The 20,967-nt window shown below is 49.4% G+C and overlaps 1 protein-coding gene across 1 annotated transcript in view; it reads left to right on the top strand.

The window, feature by feature from the left end:
- The first annotated feature begins 250 nt into the window (after positions 1 to 250).
- Positions 251 to 20,967, top strand: part of WNT9A (Wnt family member 9A) — a 49,161-nt gene continuing 28,444 nt past the window's right edge. The window contains exon 1 of the mRNA XM_083704297.1: positions 251 to 434. Coding sequence (XP_083560423.1) covers positions 325 to 434 — 110 coding nt within the window. The 5' untranslated portion in view covers positions 251 to 324. The remainder of the gene's footprint in view (positions 435 to 20,967) is intronic.

Genomic DNA, 20,967 nt, shown 5'->3' with positions numbered 1-20,967 from the left:
TTGGATCCACCTCTCCGTGTTCAGCTCAGGACCCGAAGCTCCCCTCTCAGCCTCGCTCTCGCCGAGCGCAGCGCTGCCTCCTTTGCGCCGCTCTCCGCCCGGAGCGCACGGGAGGGGGGGAGGGAGGCGGAGCGGAGGGGGCGGGACTCCCCTCCTGGCCCCGCCCCCGACCTTCGCCTCCCAGCTCGGGGCCCCGCCCCCGGCTCGCAGCTGGGCTCGGGCCGCCGCCGGCCTCCCTATAAAGCGGCCGCCTCCAGCCGCCCGGCTGCTGATCCGGCTCCGCGGGGGAAGGAACGAGATGGTCAGCCCGAGCGCCGCAGCAAAATGCTGGATGGACACCGCCTGCTCCGCTGGCTCTTCTTCTCCTCCGCCTCCTGCGCGCTCCTAGTGCTGCTGCTCGCCGGCGCCCCGGGACCGTCCCTTGCCTACTTCGGGTAAGTCGGCGGCGGGCGCGGCTGCCTCACCACGGGGGCTGCTTTTTATCTGACACCCCCCTCATCATCTCTCCAGAGGTAACGCGGCGGGGTCGGACTCTGCGCCGGCGATCGCGTGGCGCTGCGACGCTTTGCTCGCGAGGAAGCCAGCCCCGGGCTGTTCTGAGCTGCTGCCGCCGCCGCCGCTGGTTGCTCCGCGATCGGTTGCCTTTGGATCGCGCTGCGCTTCACCCGCGCGCAAGCGACGCTGCGCTTAGTGGGAAGTTAAGCGCCGCTGGGTATTCGGGGGTCGGTAGGAGCAAGGGGAGCGGGATCCGGTTGCGGTGGCTCGGGCTGCAGCGCTTACTCGCGAGTAAAGCGCCCTCGACCTGGGAGGGGCCTGCTTCAGAGCAAACCCGCTGCCCGCTTTTTATTTGTTCTTAAAATGCTTCCCTGGAAACGGGGCTTGTCTTTTGCAAGTTCACCTTCGTGCCTTTCTCTGCCCCGACTACAACCTGCTAGCAGCGTTCCCCCTCGCAGCCGAGGCGTGCGCCCATCACCATACCGTCGAGCCTGCCCCTTCCTCCCCCTTTCTCCAACCCTGAGGTTTTGCAACTTTTGCATTTAAGCCAAAACCTCGACGCCCTTCCCTATTCTCTCTCCCTTCCATTTTCATATAGGGCGCCCGCGGTGCCCCCTCCCCACCCCTGCGTGACTTGGCAGCAATCCGGCTGCCTCTGTCTCCCTTAGGTGTGCCCCATAATCCCGCTTCACCTTCCAGCAGAGCGCGGCAGGTTGCTCGCTCGCTCCGGCGGCGTCCCTGCCCGCTTGACGACCCGCGAGCGCTTCTCTCCGGCGCGTAAAACGCACAGCTCCAAAATACTGCCTAAGAAAATCTCGTGCAGGCTGCTTAACCCAGCCTCTATGCAGTCTGTATTTTCCCCTTACTAAAACCCCTTTTCAGTATTTCCCCCCCTCTCTCCACCCAAAGCCCACCACATCTCCCGGCAAAGTTTTTGCAGACCCCCCTCCCTGCTCTGTAGGAATGTTTAGGCATGAAGGGTGTACTTTGCACGAATTTCTTACCTGAACCACCTGTTTTCACTCTCCCTTCTCCGCATTATAGGTTGTTCAGGATGTTCTGCAGCATCTGGCAGTTTGCTATGTAGACCAATCCTCCCCTCCTTTATTATCCCCCTCCCCAAATTATTTGGGGTCAGGTGCATCCAACAAGCGGGAAACGATTCCTTGTTCCATGCAGTCACCCTTCTAAGAATCTGATTGCACTGAATTTGAAGGGAGGGACAGGAAGTGGGAGAGGAGTAATTTGGGGGTGCCACTTTTCCCGCAGAACCAAGTGACTCTCTTGGTGTGTGTGTGTGTGAAACACAAATGCACAATTTTTGTCTCCCCTCCCCTCCTTGCAAACTACCTGTGTAGCCCCTTCTGATGCTCTTTCCAAAGACTCACATAGACTCTTCTTAAATGCGTGTTAGGAAATGTCCAAAGATTGTATTGTCTTCCTCACCCTGCAATGAAAATCTTCGGTAGATTGCATAAGAACAATACACTGTTCCTGGGCTCCCGGTGTCAAAGTGGTGGGTGTTTTGGGAGAAGTGGCTAAGCTTAAGGGGGCTGGGTCTTTGCTTCTACTTTGGCACTCTAGCAATGACCCCTCCCTTCCTCCCTGGTGCTGCTTGTGTGGGTGACTCATGAGCCTTGTCTTGGGCAAAGATGATGGCGATGTCAACCTGTTTAAACCCTGTGGATTTGCTTTAAGTTGGCATTAGGCTGGTCTTGAGGAATTGGCCTGAGTCTCAATGCTGCTGGTGGCGAGTTGGCCTTTCTGCTCAAGGCATGGCTCCTGGCTTGCTTGAACTGCACCCCCTTTCGATGTTAACTTCATGTCTGAAGTTCCAGGCTGTCAGCTGGGAACAGTTTGTTGAGCTCTTTCCCCGCTCCGCTTTGGAAGAATATCCATTGCTTGGCTTGCCTTGAATTTCCCTGGAAGCTGAGCAGGCTTGGAAGAGTGAGGTGAGAGGGTTTTTTTCTTTTCTTTTTTGCTATAAAACATTGTGCTGATCTGGACGCCCTCTATTTATTTTTCTTTTCCGTGGCGTTTAGTGGTGGGCAACAGCCTGGGTTCTGCAAGCTGACATCGGTTTTAAATGTTTGTGGTCACTCTTCCTTTCTGTGTCTTGTGAGTTTTTTGCTGGCCATGCAATTTACAGATGACTCTGTTAGGAAATGGCAAGATACGTTTAATTTATGGGATGGATCATGCTGGTTGTTCCTTATAGCAGTAGGCTGGAGTGGCTTGTGGAGCTGTGCTACCTTTTGAGGCTGAATTGGCTCAATGTAGAACAAACTTAGAAGGCAACAGTCTACTTTGCCAGATGCATGGTCCTCCTGCAACCCTACAGGCCAATTAAGGATGTAGCCCTCTGATTCCATACTTACCTGCAGTGGCTTACAAGAACAGGTTCGTGCAAGAAAATCCAAAGTATTTATTTTACTTGTTGCTCACCTGGAGTTCACAGGTGGGAGGCATTTTGCATGAGACTGTTAGGTAGCTCCACCAAGGAGATGGTGGAACTTAACCACTTAGTCTGTGAGCTCTTACATTGGAAGCCAGCTGTGAGAATGAGCTTTAGTCACCAGGGGTGTACACTGATGCTGCAGAGATGGTGTGTGAGACTTCTGCTGTAAGGGGCATCAGGGCTCCTGTGAATGCGTTTGTCGAGATGCAATTGCAGGGTCTGGAATGTGCGTTTCTGGTGCCCTGGTGTGTGTGTGTGTGTGGCTCCTTCTCTCTCCCACCCTGCCCCAGCTATAGTGATTACTGCTGCCATGTGTTTCTAAGCTCTGGCATTTGGTGGGCAGGCAATCAAAGAGAACAGCGAGAATAAGCTGTTTCTTTACTTCTTCCTGTATTTCATAAGACTCTGTGTCTGGGAAAGTGCCCTCCCCCCCTTTTTTTAAAAAAAAAACCTCACCGGCCTGTCTTGGAAGTAGGTCCCCCACCCTTCTGAGCTGGTATGTCTGAGTCCCTCCCCATCCTCCCTCCTCTGTGTGCCTGCTCTGATTTCTGCAGCTTCCTTTCTGGAAATGCAAAATGGGTGGGGAGCTGTCATAGGTCGAAAGGCTGTTCTTCTGATCTCAGATCCTTCCCACCAGAGAGGGAAAAATGAGCAAAATGATTGCGTGCTGGGTGTCCTGTTGTGGCTGCTGTTGCTCTCTCCTTCTTACTCCCCCACCCGCCAAAGACTTGCTACATCTTCCCCTGTTTTAATGAAGTTTGAAAGAGAAGCACAATCTGCTCCTGTTTGATCAAAAGCATCCCTGTGGCTCTGTGTTTTGCTGCCCCTACTAATTAAGCCTGATGGCAATTGGAGCAATTGGATGCAGTTGTAAAAAGTTGACCTTCCTTACCACTTGTTAAAACCACTCTAGTTTGAGGGGGGTGGGGAGCAGATGGTTTTAAGTGCAGTTCAGGCTCCTGCCAGCAGAGGGGTCCATTAATCCATGAATTAAGTTTTTAAAAAACCCCACCACCCCCAACTACCCTCTGGTGTTAAGACTCGCAGGTGTATCCTGTTCTCTAAGAAAATAAAATATTTTCATGGGAAAGTTTCTTTTTGCACTCTCCCTCCCTCCCCTCGTCTTGTTCATTTCTATTTATTTTGTTTCTCTCTGGGAGAATCCATTCTCTGTAGGCTGGGATCGGAGGCAAATAGCCAGCTTCTCACCCCCCCCCCCAACCCACAAGCACCATAGCAAGATGAGGTTTCTGTTTTAGTGCAGAAAGAATTGAATAAAATGCAAGGAGATTGCTTTAACCTGCTTCCCTCTGTAACTTCCACCTCTTCAACCTGCTGAGGTACTCTCCTTGAAGTGTGGCCATCGCTTGCCTCCTCTTAAACCTCGGTTCTTAATGGATGTTTTGGACAAGTATCATACTTGGAAAAGAAGCACTCCTAAGTGTTTGTGCGCACAGGCACATAACAATCATGCACGGATCTCTTTCTGCATGGACAAGAGGAGTCTGGGTGCCACATATGGTGGAATAGGTAAACAAGGCTTATCATACGATTGCAGAGGTTGGATGCTTTAGCTGAGATTCCCGCATTGCAGAAAGTTGGACAAGATGACCCTTGCAGTTCCTCGAAGGAACACCAAGGCTCATTCAGTTCAACCCCCTGCAGTGCAGGAATTGGTGCATGGGTGCAGAGCACGGCACTTGCCCACAGAATCCTTTCTACATGCAAGACTGTTGAAAAGGCCACTTAATTCATGTGTGCGATGCCTTTAACAGAAGAAGTGTATCTGAAGAAGTGTGCATGCACATGAAAGCTCATACCAAGAACTAACTTAGTTGGTCTTTAAGGTGCTACTGGAAGGAATTTTTTTTGTTTTGACTATGGCAGACCAACACGGCTACCTATCTGTGCCTTTAACAGGGGAAGCCAGGGCATTGCAGAGATTCCTGCAGCGTAGTTGATGTGCATGGGTGCATTGCAACTCCACAGGGAAAGAGTGTCACTTAATACGCCAGGCATGGGCATTAATGGGTGTTCAGGGCATGCCTTTAGAGAGTGACTGTCCTGCAGAAATGTTAATGCCTATTAAGGTCTCCACTGTAGGCAGAAGGCTTGACTTGCCTAGTGTTTATAACACCGTTGATGAGGGAGGCTGATGGTTTCATGTCCTGCTTGTGGGGTTCCCAAATACCTCTGGTTGTTAGCCAGAAGCAGGATATTGGACTAAGTCCATCCTTTCCTAGCCTGGTGCCTTCTGGAAGTCTTGGAGTATAGCACCCATTGGCCCCAGCCAGCACCAGGCTGGGCATGGATGGACCTGGCGAACTATTAGTGTGGTCTAGCGCTGTGGGTTAAACCACAGAGCCTAGGACTTGCTGATCAGAAGGTCAGCGGTTCAAATCCCCGTGATGGGGTGAGCTCCCGTTGCTTGGTCCCTGCTCCTGCTAACCTAGCAGTTCGAAAGCATGTCAAAGTGCAAGTATATAAATGGGTACCATTCCAGCGGGAAGGTAAACGGCGTTTCCGTGCGCTGTTTTGGTTCACCAGAAGTGGCTTAGTCATGCTGGCCACATGACCCGGAAGCTGTACGCTGGCTCCCTCGGCCAATAAAGCGAGATGAGCGCCGCAACCCAAGAGTCGGTCATGACTGGACCTAATGGTCAGGGGTACCTTTACCTAGCTGGGCTCTGATATTGTCCTCATGCACCTGTGGCTGGAGCAGAAACCTGTGGGGTCCTGATCACCTTGCGATCAAGCCTTCTCCTCTTTGCTTTGCCTCCTGCTGGGTTTTGTTCTTGGTCACAACATGGTGTGATGAAATGTCAGGCGAGAATGTTGTGAGTTGGCTTGGATATAGCAGCAGCAGCATCAACTGTTCAAGGTGCCTTATGGAGCAAGGTAGGAAAAATAAGTGCCCAGGCAGTGAGGTAGGTGTCTAAGAATGGAGGGGTAGGAGAAGTGGAGATATTGGCATGGGATGAATGTGAGTAAATGCTATTGCAATGCATTCTGTATCTGGTTGGCCACTGTGAGAAGAGGGTGTTGGACTAGATGGGCCATCGGCCACCAGACTCATGTTCTTCAGGCCTGGTTTTGTCGTGGGATGAAGGCTATGGAGTTAAGGCAGAGGCTTGTTGCTAGAATGAGGTTGAGCCTTTGGAATAAAAGGCCGAGGCAGTTCTAGGCTGATGGGATGGCATGGGAGAGTGGGCAGAGAGTCCTGAAGGCAGGAGGTTTTTGGGTGATGGAGCTGGAACGGGGAAAGCCTTTGGCATGATGACTGTGTAGAATTCCTTGGGCAGAGCAGATCCTCATCACCACTTGGGGCAAGTTACATCCTCTGTGCTTGGGAAAGGTGGCGGCTATGGCAAAGTGTGTTTTTAACATGGACGTTGCCTTTTGGAAGATGCTTTGTAAAGAAACGAGCAAGCTGCAAGGATGCTTGCAGTTTCCACCAAATCTGTTCTGGCCACAGCTGCTTGGAGCACATTGCGCGGAAGTGTCCCTTGGAACCTGGTGGTAATTGTGTAGGGGACAGTCTGGCCAAACATCTGTAACTGTTGCCTCTTACGACTTTCCCAGTGTAAGCAGCTGAGGAAATCACCCTTTGTCAATTAACTTGCAAATATTTGACTGTATTGTCTGAGCTCCAGTATCGACTGGACTCAACAGTCCCAGCTAGTTAGGAAGATGGTTTCTGGATTAGCCCAGGCAAAGTCACTGAGGTCCCCAGTGTTGGCATCAGTTCATTTCATGGTAGAAAAGGAGGATGGCTATCATCACTGTGTCTTATGCATCTCATTTCCAGAGGCAACTGGTGCCAGATAGAAAGGGAAGGCTGGGCTAAGACAAACCTCACTCTGATGTAGAAGACATCTGTTCCAGAGGGCACAGCAATCTGGTGCTGTTTCTGAAGCTGGATGATACGCTTTACTGCTGATAAGTGAGCAGCAGACTGCAGTTTCTGGCTGTGATATAGTTTTGCAAGAACACCTGTAGATGTTTCAGTCCAATGCTGACGTCCCAGGAGGGGCAATGGTGGAGGATATCCATGTGCCAGGAGTCACAGGGCTGTATCTAACGGTATTCGAATCCAAAGCACTCCTGCATGGCTAACTTGGGTTCATTAATTTCAGTGGGTCTTTTCTGAGTAAAATTCACTTGGCCACAATCCACAAAATCCTGACAGAAGGGGAACTTGTTCTTTGTACCTAGGGTCCAGATGCAGGAAATGTGAAGAGTTCTGGAGCATGTTCCCAAATCTGTTTTCCATGCATTTCCCTTTTCCATTTATTACATCTTTATATCCCTGCCTTTTCTTCCAAGGATCTCAAGGCAGTTTGAAGTAGGGCCATAGCTGAATGGTAGAACATCTGCTTCGCATGCAAAAGGACCCAGTTTCAGTCCCTGGAATCTCTAGGGAGGGCTGGGGAGAAGACCCCAGTGTGAAACCTGAGAAGAACCTCTCCTAGCTAGTGTAGACACAGGAGGTGGATCCTGTGATCCTTCCAGGCTGGTTCAACAATGGCTTCCATCACTCTGGACCACTGCCCTTGCCGGCAAAGGCTAATGGGTGTACAAGGAAGAGTGGAGGGCTCTAGGGCCCCATCTCTGGTGGAAAGAATGCTGAGCTCATTGGACTGAGTTTGTAGAAGTCAGCTTCCTAGGAGATCTGTACCGCCGAACGTCCCCAGTTCCCCTTTGGCAGTGGCAGTCAGCAGCCCGGAGCCAGCCTGGTAGCAGATTTGCCCGGGGACAGATTTGCAAATCCAGGGACTGTCTCCGGGAACCAGGGACATCTGATAACCCTACCTTGGTATGATCAGCAGCAAAATATTGGACACAGCGGAAAGGAAATGCTTGGGGAAGCTGTGCTGTTTACTTGGGAGAAACCAATCAGTTCTCTGTTTCAACCATCTGGTTGGCCACTGTGTGAACAGGATGCTGGACTAGATGGGTCCATCAGGTTCTTCTTATCTTAAGAGGGATGGTAATAGAGCTTGCCCCAGAATCTCCTGATAAAGCTTAAAGCTAGTGGAATAGGCCACCTTCCTCAGTACTGTGCAATGTGTGTGTGGTTTCGACGGCCATAATGCAGGAGCTGTCTGCAGCACTGCCTCAGTCTTTGGCTTGGCCTGCAGCAGCAGCAGCTGTTGCAACGTGCTTAATGCTCTTTTCCAGTGAGTCTTGTTGGCATGTCAGCTTTCCTTAAGCCTCTGTCTGCCTGTATAGGTTGCGCCAGCTGAATCGTCCTACTTTAGACTGCTGTCTGGAGACCCTGCTAGCGAAACCCTGGGCTACTCATAGGGCAGTCATGGGCAGAAGGTAGATCAGGATCTGCTGGTAGATCTTCAGGGGATCTCTCTCCTCTCATGTTAGTTAGACGGTGAAACGGACAAAGATAACCAGGAGTGGACTTCTGTGTGAAAGGACTGTGTTCGGTTCTGCTGCTGAAAACAAATTTTCATACAAAGTGCTATGACTGCAGAGAGCCAAGCTTGACCTGATGCAGAAGTCTTGTGCTTGAAACTTTTGATATCTCTCTCTTTCTCCCCTCCACCCTTTAACTGCAAGCAGGTAGTTTGGATTGGTGTTGTGGTGCTTGGAGGTGCGGCGTGTGTCTGTTAATAAAAAAAATCCTCAGAAGTGCCACAAAGATCTTCTGCTGGTAGCTAGAAAGAGCAGGACTGTCTTGGTGGTGGTTGTTGCTTAGTCGTGGCTGACTCTTTGTGACCCCATGGACCAGAGCACTCCTGTCTTCCACTGCCTCCCGCAGTTTGGTCAAACTCATGCTGGTAGCTTCGAGAACACTGTCCAGCCATCTCGTCCTGTCGTCCCCTTCTCCTTCTGCCCTCCATCTTTCCCAACTTCAGGGTCTTTTCCAGGGAGTCTTCTCTTCTCATGAGGTGGCCAAAGTCTTGGAGCCTCAACTTCACAATCTGTCCTTCCAGTGAGCACTCAGGGCCTATTTCCTTAAGAATGGAGAGGTTGAGGGTGGTATAGAAAATAATCATAGTAGCAGGTATGTGTGTAAGTGGGGCCTGCATTCGGGACAAGGGAGGACCCTGGCTTGAGAAAGAGGTGTAGCTTAGTGGTAGAGAATCTGCCTGAGTCCAGATGGTTCCAGGGTCAATCCCCGTCATCTCCGGGTAAAGATCCTGCCTGGAATCCCAAAGAGCCACGGCCAGGGAGTGTAGGCAGTGATGGATCGATAGCCTGACATGGTAAATGGCAGCTCTCTAATAGATTTAACACGTCAGTCAGAGCCAGTGTGGTGAGCAGCAGACTCGTAATCTGGTGAACCGGGTTTGCTTCCCCGCTCCTCCACATGTAGCTGCTGGGTGACCTTGGGCTAGTCACACTTCTCTGAAGTCTCTCAGCCCCACTCACCTCACAGAGTGTTTGTTGTTGAAAGGAGAATGTTAGTCGCTTTGAGACTCCTTCGGGTAGTGATAAAGCGGGATATCAAATCCAAACTCCTCTTCTTCACAAGCAAAGCAATCTGTCTGTGTATATATATACGCCCTGGAGATCTCTGCTGTTTTAAGGCAAACCGCCCTGCCTGTTTCACAGCATCCTGATAAACGAGACTCCTTCCTAGTAGCAGCTATTAATGTGGCTCTTGTGCATCCAGGGCACCAGCAGCCGTGTTAAACAGATGTCACTTTGGTAAAGCGGCCTGCTTGGGCCACCGCTGCTCTGTTTCACGGTCTGCCGACGCAATTGAGACAGCTGGGGCTAATCTCCAGCAACCCCAAACTTTTTCCCCTCTTTTATTTCGAGCAAAGAATTTTTGGCCTTTCCAAATGTGTGGCCTATCCAGGAATTGGAGCAGCGGGACAAATCTTTCATGGTTGCCTGTTAATGAGATGGTGTCAGCCCAAAGCTATGCTGCTTGTCTGGCAACTCGACTGTGTTGGCAACTGGGTGGGAAGAAGGCTGCGTCAGGTGGTCCTCTTTTTTTTCCTTTCCTGGGGTAGGTTAGCAGGCCTGGATAGGGTCTTCGCTAGGTGATGTGCCCACTGGGATTTTCAAGGTTCTTAACCGTAAACAGTTGTGTGTTTTTAAAGGAGAGTGATTATGTAGGGTTAGGTATATCGTGGCATATAGGAATGAGCGGAACTTGTCAATTCCATTTTTTGGTTTTTTCCAGTGTGAAAGATTGGTATGCTCTATTTCCCCATCAGAGTGTCATTTATTATTATTATTAAAGAAAAATCCAGTGCATTTATTTAGACGCATTTGTATATGTCCTCAGACTTGGGCAGCAAAATGCTGGCCTGGCCTTGTAGGGCTGCCCCACTTAGTGGGCCTCTAAGGTGCTGTGTCTGGCCTGTGTTTAGCTATATTCCACACACAAACACACCCTCCTCTGACCTGAATGGGGAGGGTGTGGTATGTTGTGTGTTAGATGCAGAGACATCATGTTTTGACACGAGTGCATTGTTGTTGCTTAGTTGTTTAGTCGTGTCCAACTCTTCGTGACCCCCTGGACCAGAGCACGCCAGGCACTCCTGTCTTCCACTGCCTCCCGTGGTTTGGTCAAACTCATGCTGGTAGCTTTGAGAACACTGTCCCACCATCTCGTCCTCTGTTGTCCCCTTCTCCTTGTGCCCTCCCAATACATAGGCCTAGCTTTAAGCATGTAAGGTCTATGCAACCTGCAATTGTGCCATGGCTGGAAGAGGATATGAGAATTTGCTTTCATTTTCGGAAGGAGCGCTGAATGGCTTAACTTGTGTTCTTTCTCCACTTGCCCCCTGGTATTGGTAGTTGCTCCAAAGGTGTTCAACAATGCAAGCTGAAATAGCTTCCCCATCTAAATCAAAGCACGCAATTTTGCATCGGCGAGTCAGTCGTCCTGGTGGTTTAGCCAGCTCTTGGCAAGATGCTTGAACCACAGTATCCGTAATACTCAGCAATTTGCCCGATTGTTATGCTTGGCTGGGTGTGTGGATTTCCTTTGTGAGCTTAGAGCTACTATCTTTATTAGCAAAATTCGGCTCTTTAAAGAGTCCCCAACCCCATGCTGATTCAAGTCTGGAGGACGGTGTGATTCAGTGGATAGTGGGGTAGGACTGGGAGAGTTTTTCATCTGCCTCTGCCCTGCGTGCAAAAAGGGAGGAATCCCACATTTTGGCACAAGCATCTTCCCAGTTTCTAAATGCACAAAACGTAGCTGAGCTTTATTAGATACTCTAGTTTGGGTTGGTCCCTAACCGTAAGTGCCTCTTAATTCTAAAGCCTTGCAAATGGGTTGCCCTGCCCATAAACAGCACAAGCCTCAAAAGTCCTGCAGCTGCCTCCACTTTTACTACAGCTGCCTCCACCCAGCATGATGTCATGCCGTGACATCAGCACGGTTTTTTATGGAAGCTAGTGGGGTTACTCCAGTTGCTGACATAACCCTTCCATGTCCACGGCAAAGCCATGCTGGGTGGTGCAGTGGTCATAATACAGGCAGGAAGAACTGGGTCAGGATGGCCTGTGGCGAGATTTGGGTTGTGTCTACATGGCTTTAGATCAGGGAAATGTTTTCAGCCCATGGTCCATGTTGTTTGTTCATTTATTAATTAAATTCATACTACACCACCACCCTTCATCTGAAGATCACAGGGCGGATAACATAAAAGTGCAAAAGGAAAACACAAAATACAGTTGTTGTTGTTGTTGTTGTTGTTTAGTCGTTTAGTTGTGTCAAACTCTTCGTGACCCCATGGACCAGAGCACGCCATGCACTCCTGTCTTCCACTGCCTCCCGCAGTTTGGTCAAACTCATGCTGGTAGCTTCGAGAACACTGTCCCACCATCTCGTCCTCTGTCCTCCCCTTCTCCTTGTGCCCTCCATCTTTGACAACATCAGGGTCTTTCCCAGGGAGTCTTCTCTTCTCATGAGGTGGCCAAAATCTTGGAGCCTCAGCTTCAGGATCTGTCCTTCCAGTGAGCACTCAGGGCTGAATCCCTTCAGAATGGAGAGGTTTGATCTTCTTGCAGGCCATGGGACTCTCAAGAGTCTCCTCCAGCGCCACAATTCAAAAGCATCAATTCTTTGGCCATCAACCTTCTTTATGGTCCAGCTCTCACTTCCATACATCACTACTGGGAAAACCATAGCTATACCTCGGGTTAAAGTTGCTTCAGGTTGAGCGTTTTCAGGTTGCGCTCCACCGCGACCCGGAAGTAATGGAATGCATTACTTTCGGGTTTCGCTGCTCATGCATGCGCAGACACTCAAAATGATGTCATGCGCATGCGCAGAAGTGGCGAATCATGACACGCAGACACGGGTTGCATTCTTTTCAGGATGCGAACGGGGCTCTGGAACGGATCCCGTTCGCATCCAGAGGTACCACTGTACAGTGCAACCTCAGTTTCTGAACATCTCGGCTGCCGAATGTTTCGGAAGCCGAACGCCAAAAACCTGTAAGTAAATGCTTCCATTTTTGTATACGCCTCAGAAGTCGAATGGCTTCTGAAGCACGTTTCTTCTTTTTCTCAATGAGATTTGCTGACTGCCCATTGCACCTCAGTTGCTGAACATTTCAGAAGTTGAACGGTCTTCCGGAACAGATTACATTCAACGACTGAGGTACCACTGTACATAATTAAATAAAAAGCGAACATCCCCCCCCTTTCATAGACACTCTGGTAGTAGGTGGGGCTCGCAAGCAACAAGGTTGCAGTTGTTTGGGGAGGGTGATGATGGAGGGAGGGGGGGCATACCTGCAATGAAACGAAGTTGTGGCTGTGCCAATGATTAACGTAGCCTTGTAGATGCCGCAGTGGCAGCAATGAGACTGAAGGCGCAGAGGGGAAATATGCAGACCTCCATGGTACCCCCTTAACAGGAAACCATTTCTGTTTAATCATTACTGGGCACGTGCTTTATCTCTTATTTGGACATTTCCTGTGAGCAGGTAATTTAATTGGCATTCAAGGCAGGAGGCTGAGTGTTCAGAGTGGGGTGGGGAGGGGAGGGGAGAGGAAGTTAACTGCAATACATACATTTGCAGGGGGAAAAAGCTTATGTGTGTATTTTGTCATAGGAACATAATAAGCTGCCTTATACTGGATCCCTGTACATTGGGCACTGACTGGCAGCAGTTGCAAAGGAACAGAAGAAGCTGCATTATACAGAGTCAGGCCAATGGGCCATCTAGTTCAGTAGTGTTTGCACTGTCTGGCAGTGACTGTCCAAGGTTTCAGACAAGAGCCTGTCTGGAGACTGAACCCTTCTGAGGTTTTCTATAAGTCTGGTAGTTGTTTTTCTCTTTGACATCTGGTGGGAGGGCGTTCCAAAGGGTGGGTGGAAACCAATTCAGTTTGTGTTTAAAGCTGAATATATCTAATTCACCCTTTCCAAAATGATCTGAGAACCAAAACATGGTCATCCTTCAAAATTTGTGTGTCAAGGAGTGGAAGGGGAGCCGGAAGTCGCAGGTCTTTCAGCAGAGCAGATACAGAAGCCCTGTAGTACCATGACTCTTCATCTGCTGTAGCCTGGTGGAATAGCAGCTGTGGATGTTGCTTAAAAGAGTAGCCTGATGGAGTTGGTCTTCAGCAGAGCGGATGGAGAGGGAGCCTCTCCTATATAAGCTGCTGGGAGGACCACTCTGCTTCCAGTCCTCCTCAGCTTGATGTCTGGGTCTCAAGTTGCAGCCCAGATGTCCACTTCACCTGTACATATGAGCGAGGAAACCATGTGGATAAAGAAATACCGTATGTTTTGCTCTATAAGACTCACCTTTTCCCTCCTAAAAAGTAAGGGGAAATGTGTGTGCATCTTATGGAACAAATGCAGGCTGCGCAAGAGGGATTGCTGCCAGTGGCGTAGCGTGGGTTGTCAGCACCCGGGGCAAGGCAAGTAATTTGCGCCCCCTAACCCGTGGATTTGCGCCCCCTAACCCTACCCCCCAGATGTTGCGCCCGGTGCAGCCGGCCCCCCCTGCACCCCCCATGCTACGCCACTGATTGCTGCCTTCACTGTGCAGCGATCCCACTTGCTGTTCTGGCTTCTGAGATTCAGAATATTTTTTTTCCTTGTTTTCCTCCTCCAAAAACTAGGTGTATCTTATGGTCTGGTGCGTCTTATAGAGAAAAAAATACGGTATATGGCTGCTCCATCGTGTCAAGTTTGGCCTAACAATGGGCTGGGTTGTTACAGCCATGCATAGCGCCACCTGAACTGCTGTACTTTGAATAAGCTTCAGGAAATGACACAAAGAATGCAAGCATTCAGTGACATCATGGGGAAGGACAACAAGCAACCAAGCTCTGGCAGATAGCGCAGATGAGGCTATTGAGGGTCTTCCTTTTAGGGGATGAATGACCCATCTGCAGTTTGTCTGTGGAACAGGACAACAAGCAAGCCCTGATGTTGGTTTTAAATCTTGTCTGTTCTCCAGTGAACTTTCTTTCCCCCTGTTTGCAGAAGCACAGTTGTAACTGATGGGAAAGAAACACTGGACTCAACAGGCTGGCAAATGCCAAGGTTTTCTGGTCTCCGGATGGAAAAAGCAGACCAAAATCTCCTTATGGCGCTTGTTCCAAGGAGTTGAAATAACTTCATGTCTTGCATGTTGCATGTGGTTCTCAGCTTCTGTTTCTGATATTAAATCGCTCATTTTCCAGCAAGAGTTGAGGGTGGGGTAACTTCATGGCTCTGGTTTTTTTTTTAAAAAAAATAAATAAAGAAAAACTTGGGGAGTGTGAAAGCATTTTAAAGTCTGAGTTACTCCCTCTGGCTTCAAATTTGGCAGCCGTCTGCAATATTAAGAGTACGCAATAGGTCTTCCACCATGTCGGTTCATGAACTTAAAGCAGATATGCTGCTGAGTTCTGAAGCGAAGCTGGGAAACTCGCTATCTGAAAAATATAGTCGCTGGAATTTCCTGATCTTTAAAAACATGGAGTGCACATGCACACAGAAAGCTTGATGTCAATTCAATATCGAGTAAGTTTGATCTTAAAAATGCACACACCCTGTGATATTCCTTCTCCTGCAAAAGGTTTGCAACCCGTGCGGAAGGCCTGGAATTCAATCTACAGCATTCCCAGGGAAGCCTGGAAGAAATGCCTTTATTGAGACACTTAGTAGTTGCTCTTAAGGCACGGGTGAATCCATCAACTGCAGCTTCTCTTTTTTTCAGCTATCCCCATCAGTTTGCTTCAACCCCCCCCCAAAAAAAAAATCCACATGAAGATTCACCAGCATTTCTGTGTGAGTTGTCCTAAAATACCCATCTTTGCAAAGTAATTTCCCTTCGAAGCTACTGGATTATATTCTTGCTGTGGCAGTTGTGACACCTTGTAATAATAATAATAATTAAAAATTTATTTATACTCCACCCATCTGGCTGGGTTTCCCCAGCCACTCTGGGTGGCTTCCAACAAAACACTAAAATACAATAACCTATTAAACATGAAAAGCTTCCCTAAACAGGGCTGCCTTCAGATGTCTTCTAAAAGTTTGGTAGTTGTTTTTCTCTTTGACATCTGATGGGAGGGCATTCCACAGGGCGGGTGCCACCACCGAGAAGGCTCTCTGCCTGGTTCCCTGTAACTTGGCTTCTTGCAGCGAGGGAACTGCCAGAAGGCCTTCAGTGCTGGACCTCAGTGTCCAGGCAGAACGATGGAGGTGGAGACGCTCCTTCAGGTATATAGGACCGAGGCCGTTTAGGGCTTTAAAGATCAGCACCAACACTTTGAATTGTACTCAGAAACGTACTTGTGCATCTATTGTCTTTGGCTCCCAGTACAGGTCTCCCATTGCAGGTCTCCCATTGCAGTTTGTTGATTGAGTCTTCAGAGATGAACATGCTGTAAAATTCAGTGATTGCAATTGATGCAGCTGAGAAGCCCAGTGAAGGTAGACAGGGCTTGAGCATGGAGGGCCGTTAGAATAGTCTTGGGTTGCCCAGGATATGGAGGGCAAAAGGAGTTAACTCCATGGACTGTGTCATTAACTATTGCCTCTAATTGGCCTTATCTGGGGTGGATTCGAACAGGACGTAATAGAGAGTGTAGGGCTGCTATTAAACCTTGGTCATTAGAGCCTTATTTACCTTGGTTACTTGCCTCTTGGGCTGCTTTATTCTCTGAAGGAGCAAACCATGAATGAAAATAGCTTCAGCGAGGGGTGTGTGTATGTCTGTGTGTGGCGCATTGCCACGCCACTATGTGCTGTGATCCCGCCAGGCAGCTGAGTCAAAGCAGGTCAGCGATTCTATGGGAGACCTACAATGGAGAACTGGGTATAAGCAGGTCTCCCTTTAACACTCCTTTGAAGAGCCTCGCAGGATCAGACCAAAAGTCCATTAAGTGCAGGATCTTGTCTCTGATGTTGGGAGCAAGAGATGTAAGGCCTGATGGGAATTTTTGATTTGGGTTTTTTTTTTCAAAACCCCCGCAAATGATGCTAAAGTTGCAAAGGGTAATTTCCATTGGAAAGTTATTCAGTGTCCTAGAGAGTGAACCTATTTGGAATGTTATGTTTTGCTTGTGTTTAGTGAGCAAAGCTAAATGCTTAAGCTGTTGAACCTGCCTGATAACTGCATTTCCAGTTGTGTCCATCCCTTGTCACTAATGAACTTGCAAAGCAGAATATTCTGCAGAAAAATAATACCCCTCTCCTGCCTGTTTTCCAGTTTCCCACTCCAGATTACTGAGCAACCACTTGCCTCTGGGAAGCCCACTTAGTGGGGTGTGAAGGCAATTTCTGTCCATTGTTTTGTATATCGAAATATAATGCCTTCTGAAGCAGAAAGTTCTGTTTGGCTATCACCCACTCACATGTCCAGCTGCACAGGACAAGAGAGCTTGGTGGCAGAGCTGGTGCATTGTTATGCCAAAGGTTTCTGCTTCCAGGTTAAGCCTCTGGCATCACCAAGTCGGGTTGGGAAAGGACTCCTGGAGGGCTGCTGTCAGTCAGTGTAGGTAATGCTGAACTAGGTGAGCAAATTGTCTGACATGCTCTTATATTCCTGAAAGCCACCCTTGCTATTGCATAATGCTGCATTGTTTTGACGTTGCCTTCCAGAAACCAGGAGCTGAAAGGTACAGTTAGATCTGTTTTCACTGATGCCACATGGTGACCCAGAGTTCGAATGCTTGGTTGGGTGGGGGGCTAGTAAAGGTAAAGGGGCCCCTGACCATTAGGTCCAGTCGTGGCCGACTCTGGGGTTGTGAGCGCTCATCTTGCTTTACTGGCCGAGGGAGCCGGCGTACAGCTTCCGGGTCATGTGGCCAGCTTCTAAACTGCTTCTGGCGAACCAGAGCAGCGCACGGAAACGCCATTTACCTTCCCGCCAGAGCGGTACCTATTTATCTACTTGCACTTTGACGTGCTTTTGAACTGCTAGGTTGGCAGGAACTGGGACCGAGCAACGGGAGCTCACCCCGTTGCGGGGATTCGAACCGCCAACCTTCTGATCGGCAAATCCTAGGCTCTGTGGTTTAACCTACAGCGCCACCCACGTTCTAATGCTTGGGTGGGTGGGGGGTTAGTATCTACCTCCATTTGTTCCAATGGAATATAAAACTGCATAAACCTCAACTCTGATCTCCCCACCTCGCCCTGATAGCTTACTTTTCTGGTGCCAAATGTTGCCTACCCCTCCAAACCATTTCTGCCTTTCTCAAGCTTTATAACACCCTTTTAGGGGTGAGACCTATGGGCTGTGTAGCTGCCGCTGAGATGAGGGACTGTCGCAATCAGGAGCTTGGGTGTCTTGTATTGCTCCAACTGCACCAGGCGTATGGCAAAAAACCCCCGTATTTTTCGCTCTATAAGACACACTTTTTCCCTCCTAAAAAGTAAGGGGAAATGTGTGTGCATCTTATGGAGCGAATGGAGGCTGCACAGCAATCCCTCTTGCTGTTCTGGCTTCAGGGATAGCCATGCAAAGCCTCTTCAACAACATTTGATTCGGAATATTTTGTTTGTTTTCCTCCTCTAAAAACTAGGTGTGTCTTATAGTCGGGTTCATCTTATAGAGCGAAAAATACGGTGAACTGTTAAGATGAGGTGGGCGAAATCTGAACAATTGGCAGGCCCAAGGGTGGGGAAGCAGTAAATGGGCAGCTGGTTTATATGTCGGAAGGTTGTTATTATCCACCTTACCTGTCAAGAGGCTCATCGGTGTTATAGACAAGGGTCTCTCCCACCAATACCTGAGATGTTGGGGTTGAACCTGGAACATGATGGATGCAAAGGCATGCACATTACTACAGAGCCACAAGGCTTCCTTGTGTTCTCTGACTTGCAAGGCGAGGCTCATCTGAACTGCTTGTCAGCTGCCACTAAGCTTTCTGTTTATGTATCCTTCGGCTTGTAAAAGGGAAGAAATTTGCCTAATGCAATGGAAACCTCCAGTTCCAGGAGGGGAGGACTGTAGTTTTTTAGGCCGCAGCTTGGGAGAGGACCTCGGCCATGCACTGCTTGCTTCTCTCTCTCTCTCCTCTCCAGGAAGTTCAGCCAGAGAAAATATCAACAGTTCCATTAAAAAGTCTGCTGGTTTTGCTAGAGTAGTGAAATAAACATACCTGTAGGCAGAGCAGATTGAACCGCACAGGAAACATTAACTAGAGAGAACACACACAGAGCCGTCCTTGCTCTCCCCTGTATAATCTGCCCGCTAGAAAACATTGCTGCATGCAGATGGCAAGGAATAAATCAAAACAGCAGCCGAGGGGATTGTGCGGGATGTGGGGAGAGAGGGGATCGGGGGGGGGGGGGCTGGGAGGGTAGCGGCGCGGGAAGAGGAGAGACCCAGCTTGGATCGAATGCAGAAAAACTGGAGCGGCGTAGCCAACAAAAAGACTTGTGCCTCTGAACTCGAGAGGCAAAGCACGAAACTGGAGCTGTGGACACGGCGAGAGCCAAATTGAGCCACTTTGTCTCTCTCTCTCTGCTTGTTGCAAAAGTGGGGAGTGCCTGCAGTTCAGGGGCAGAGCAGATGTTGTACAAGGCAGGGGGTGCAAGAGAGGTCAATTGCAAGCCCCTGCCATCGAGACCACATAACACCGGTCTTGAAAGACCTACATTGGCTCCCAGTACATTTCCGAGCACAATTCAGTGTTGGTGCTGACTTTTAAAGCCCTAAACGGCCTCGGTCCAGTATACCTGGAGGAGTGTCTCCACGCCATCATTCTGCCCAGACACTGAGGTCCAGCGGCGAGGGCCTTCTGGTTGTTCCTCCCTGCGAGAAGCCAAGTTACAGGGAATCAGGCAGAGGGCCTTCTTGGTGGTGGCACCCACCCTGTGGAACGCCCTCCCACCAGATGTCAAAGAGAAAAACAACTACCAGACCTTTAGAAGACATCTGAAGGCAGCCTTGTTTAGGGAAGCTTTTAATGTTTGATGTATTACAGTATTTTAATATTTTATTGGAAGCTGCCCAGAGTGGCTGGGGAAGCCCAGCCAGGTGGGCGGGGTATAAATAATATATTATTATCAAGTGAAAATATTTTGATGTGGCTGCGAAAGAGGTTTCTGCCTTGGGACTCTGGAAGAGTTGCTACCCCTCTAGAGTTTTCCGTGTGATGAGTATACACCGAAGTGAAGGAAGCTGCCTTATCCTGAGTCAGACCATTGGCCAATCTGGCCCAATACTGTCTGCACTGACTGGCAGCAACACTCCATGGCTGCAGGTAGCAGTCTTGCCCAGTTCTACCAAGAGATGCCCGCTTTTGAACCCAAGCCTGCCTTCATTCAGATCAGTTGTTCTGCCAATGAGCTCTGACCCTTTCCTAAAAGGTAAAGGGATCCCTGACCATTAGGTCCAGTCGTGGCCGACTCTGGGTTGCGGCGCTCATCTCGCTTTATTGGCCGAGGGAGCCGGCATTCAGCTTCCAGGTCATGTGGTCAGCAGGACTAACCAGAGCAGTGCATGGAAACGCCGTTTACCTTCCCGCCGGAGCGGTACCTATTTATCTACTTGCACTTTGACGTGCTTTCGAACTGCTAGGTTGGCAGGAGCTGGGACCGAGCAACGGGAGCTCACCCCGTCACGGGGATTTGAACTGCCAACCTTCTGATCAGCAAGTCCTGTGCTCTGTGGTTTAACCCACAGCACCACCCGTGTCCTGACCCTTTCCTAGGTGAACACTAATTGCCTCCTTATTGCGAAACCTTTGACAATGGGGTTTGGGGCCTGGGTCCATGGAGTCATGACCTGGAACGGTGTTGCATTGGTTTGAAATTGGCCAGATCTTTGGGGCGCAGGCATTTTTTGTAAGAACACTTTGAGAAATGCGGTAGCAAAGGAGTGAGAAGAGATATTCGTGAGTCTAGCAAAAATTAAACGATCTTGGCTGTAACCAGTGACTCTGATAGGCTTTCAACTTTGCCCTGAACTGTGTTGACTGGACAAATGTATAGGTGCACGAGTGTTTGTTCAAAGCCAGGGCTTCCCTTAATGGCTGTTGCTTTCTCCTTTGACGCCTCTGGAGTCCAACCCATCAGGGATCACATAAATCAGGACAAATGTTGACATGCTGCATCTGATGTACCGGTTTTGGTGAAACTGAAATTGCAACAGGAGCGCAGGAAACTGTCTTGTACAGAGTCAGGCCATTGGTCTACCTAGCTCAGATTGCCTACACTGACTGCCAGCAGTTCTCCAAGGCGAGCATTCCCAGCTGAGGAGTTCTAAAGAATTTGCCTTGAGGGAATGATATAATAGAACCTGGTATTTTGCATTAGCTGACAAGCTTTTTGCAGAGAGAGAGAGGGGGGCTGGCTAAAGGCAAAATCTTACGACGCCTTTGATGCTGATTAGATGCCTTTTTGTTTTCTGTCTTAATCCAATCTGGGAGAGCTTGGATTCCACCTGTTAAGTTGTGGGTAGACATGGCAGACGACACAGCGATTTCTCCAAGCAGCTCTTTATTTTGTAAGCTGGAACAGAAAACTGAACTGACTGCAAACAGCTCAGCCGGCCTGCTTTTATAGGCAGCCGGCTGTCAACATTGTAGCAACAACAGCCCAGAGTTCCCGCCTAAAATAACTGACG

This window comes from Podarcis gaigeae (assembly GCF_964106915.1).
Source record: "Podarcis gaigeae genome assembly, chromosome: 12".
NCBI lineage: Eukaryota > Metazoa > Chordata > Lepidosauria > Squamata > Lacertidae > Podarcis > Podarcis gaigeae.
Note: the sequence above shows the minus strand (reverse complement) of the source record. Positions and strands in the feature narration are given on the sequence as shown.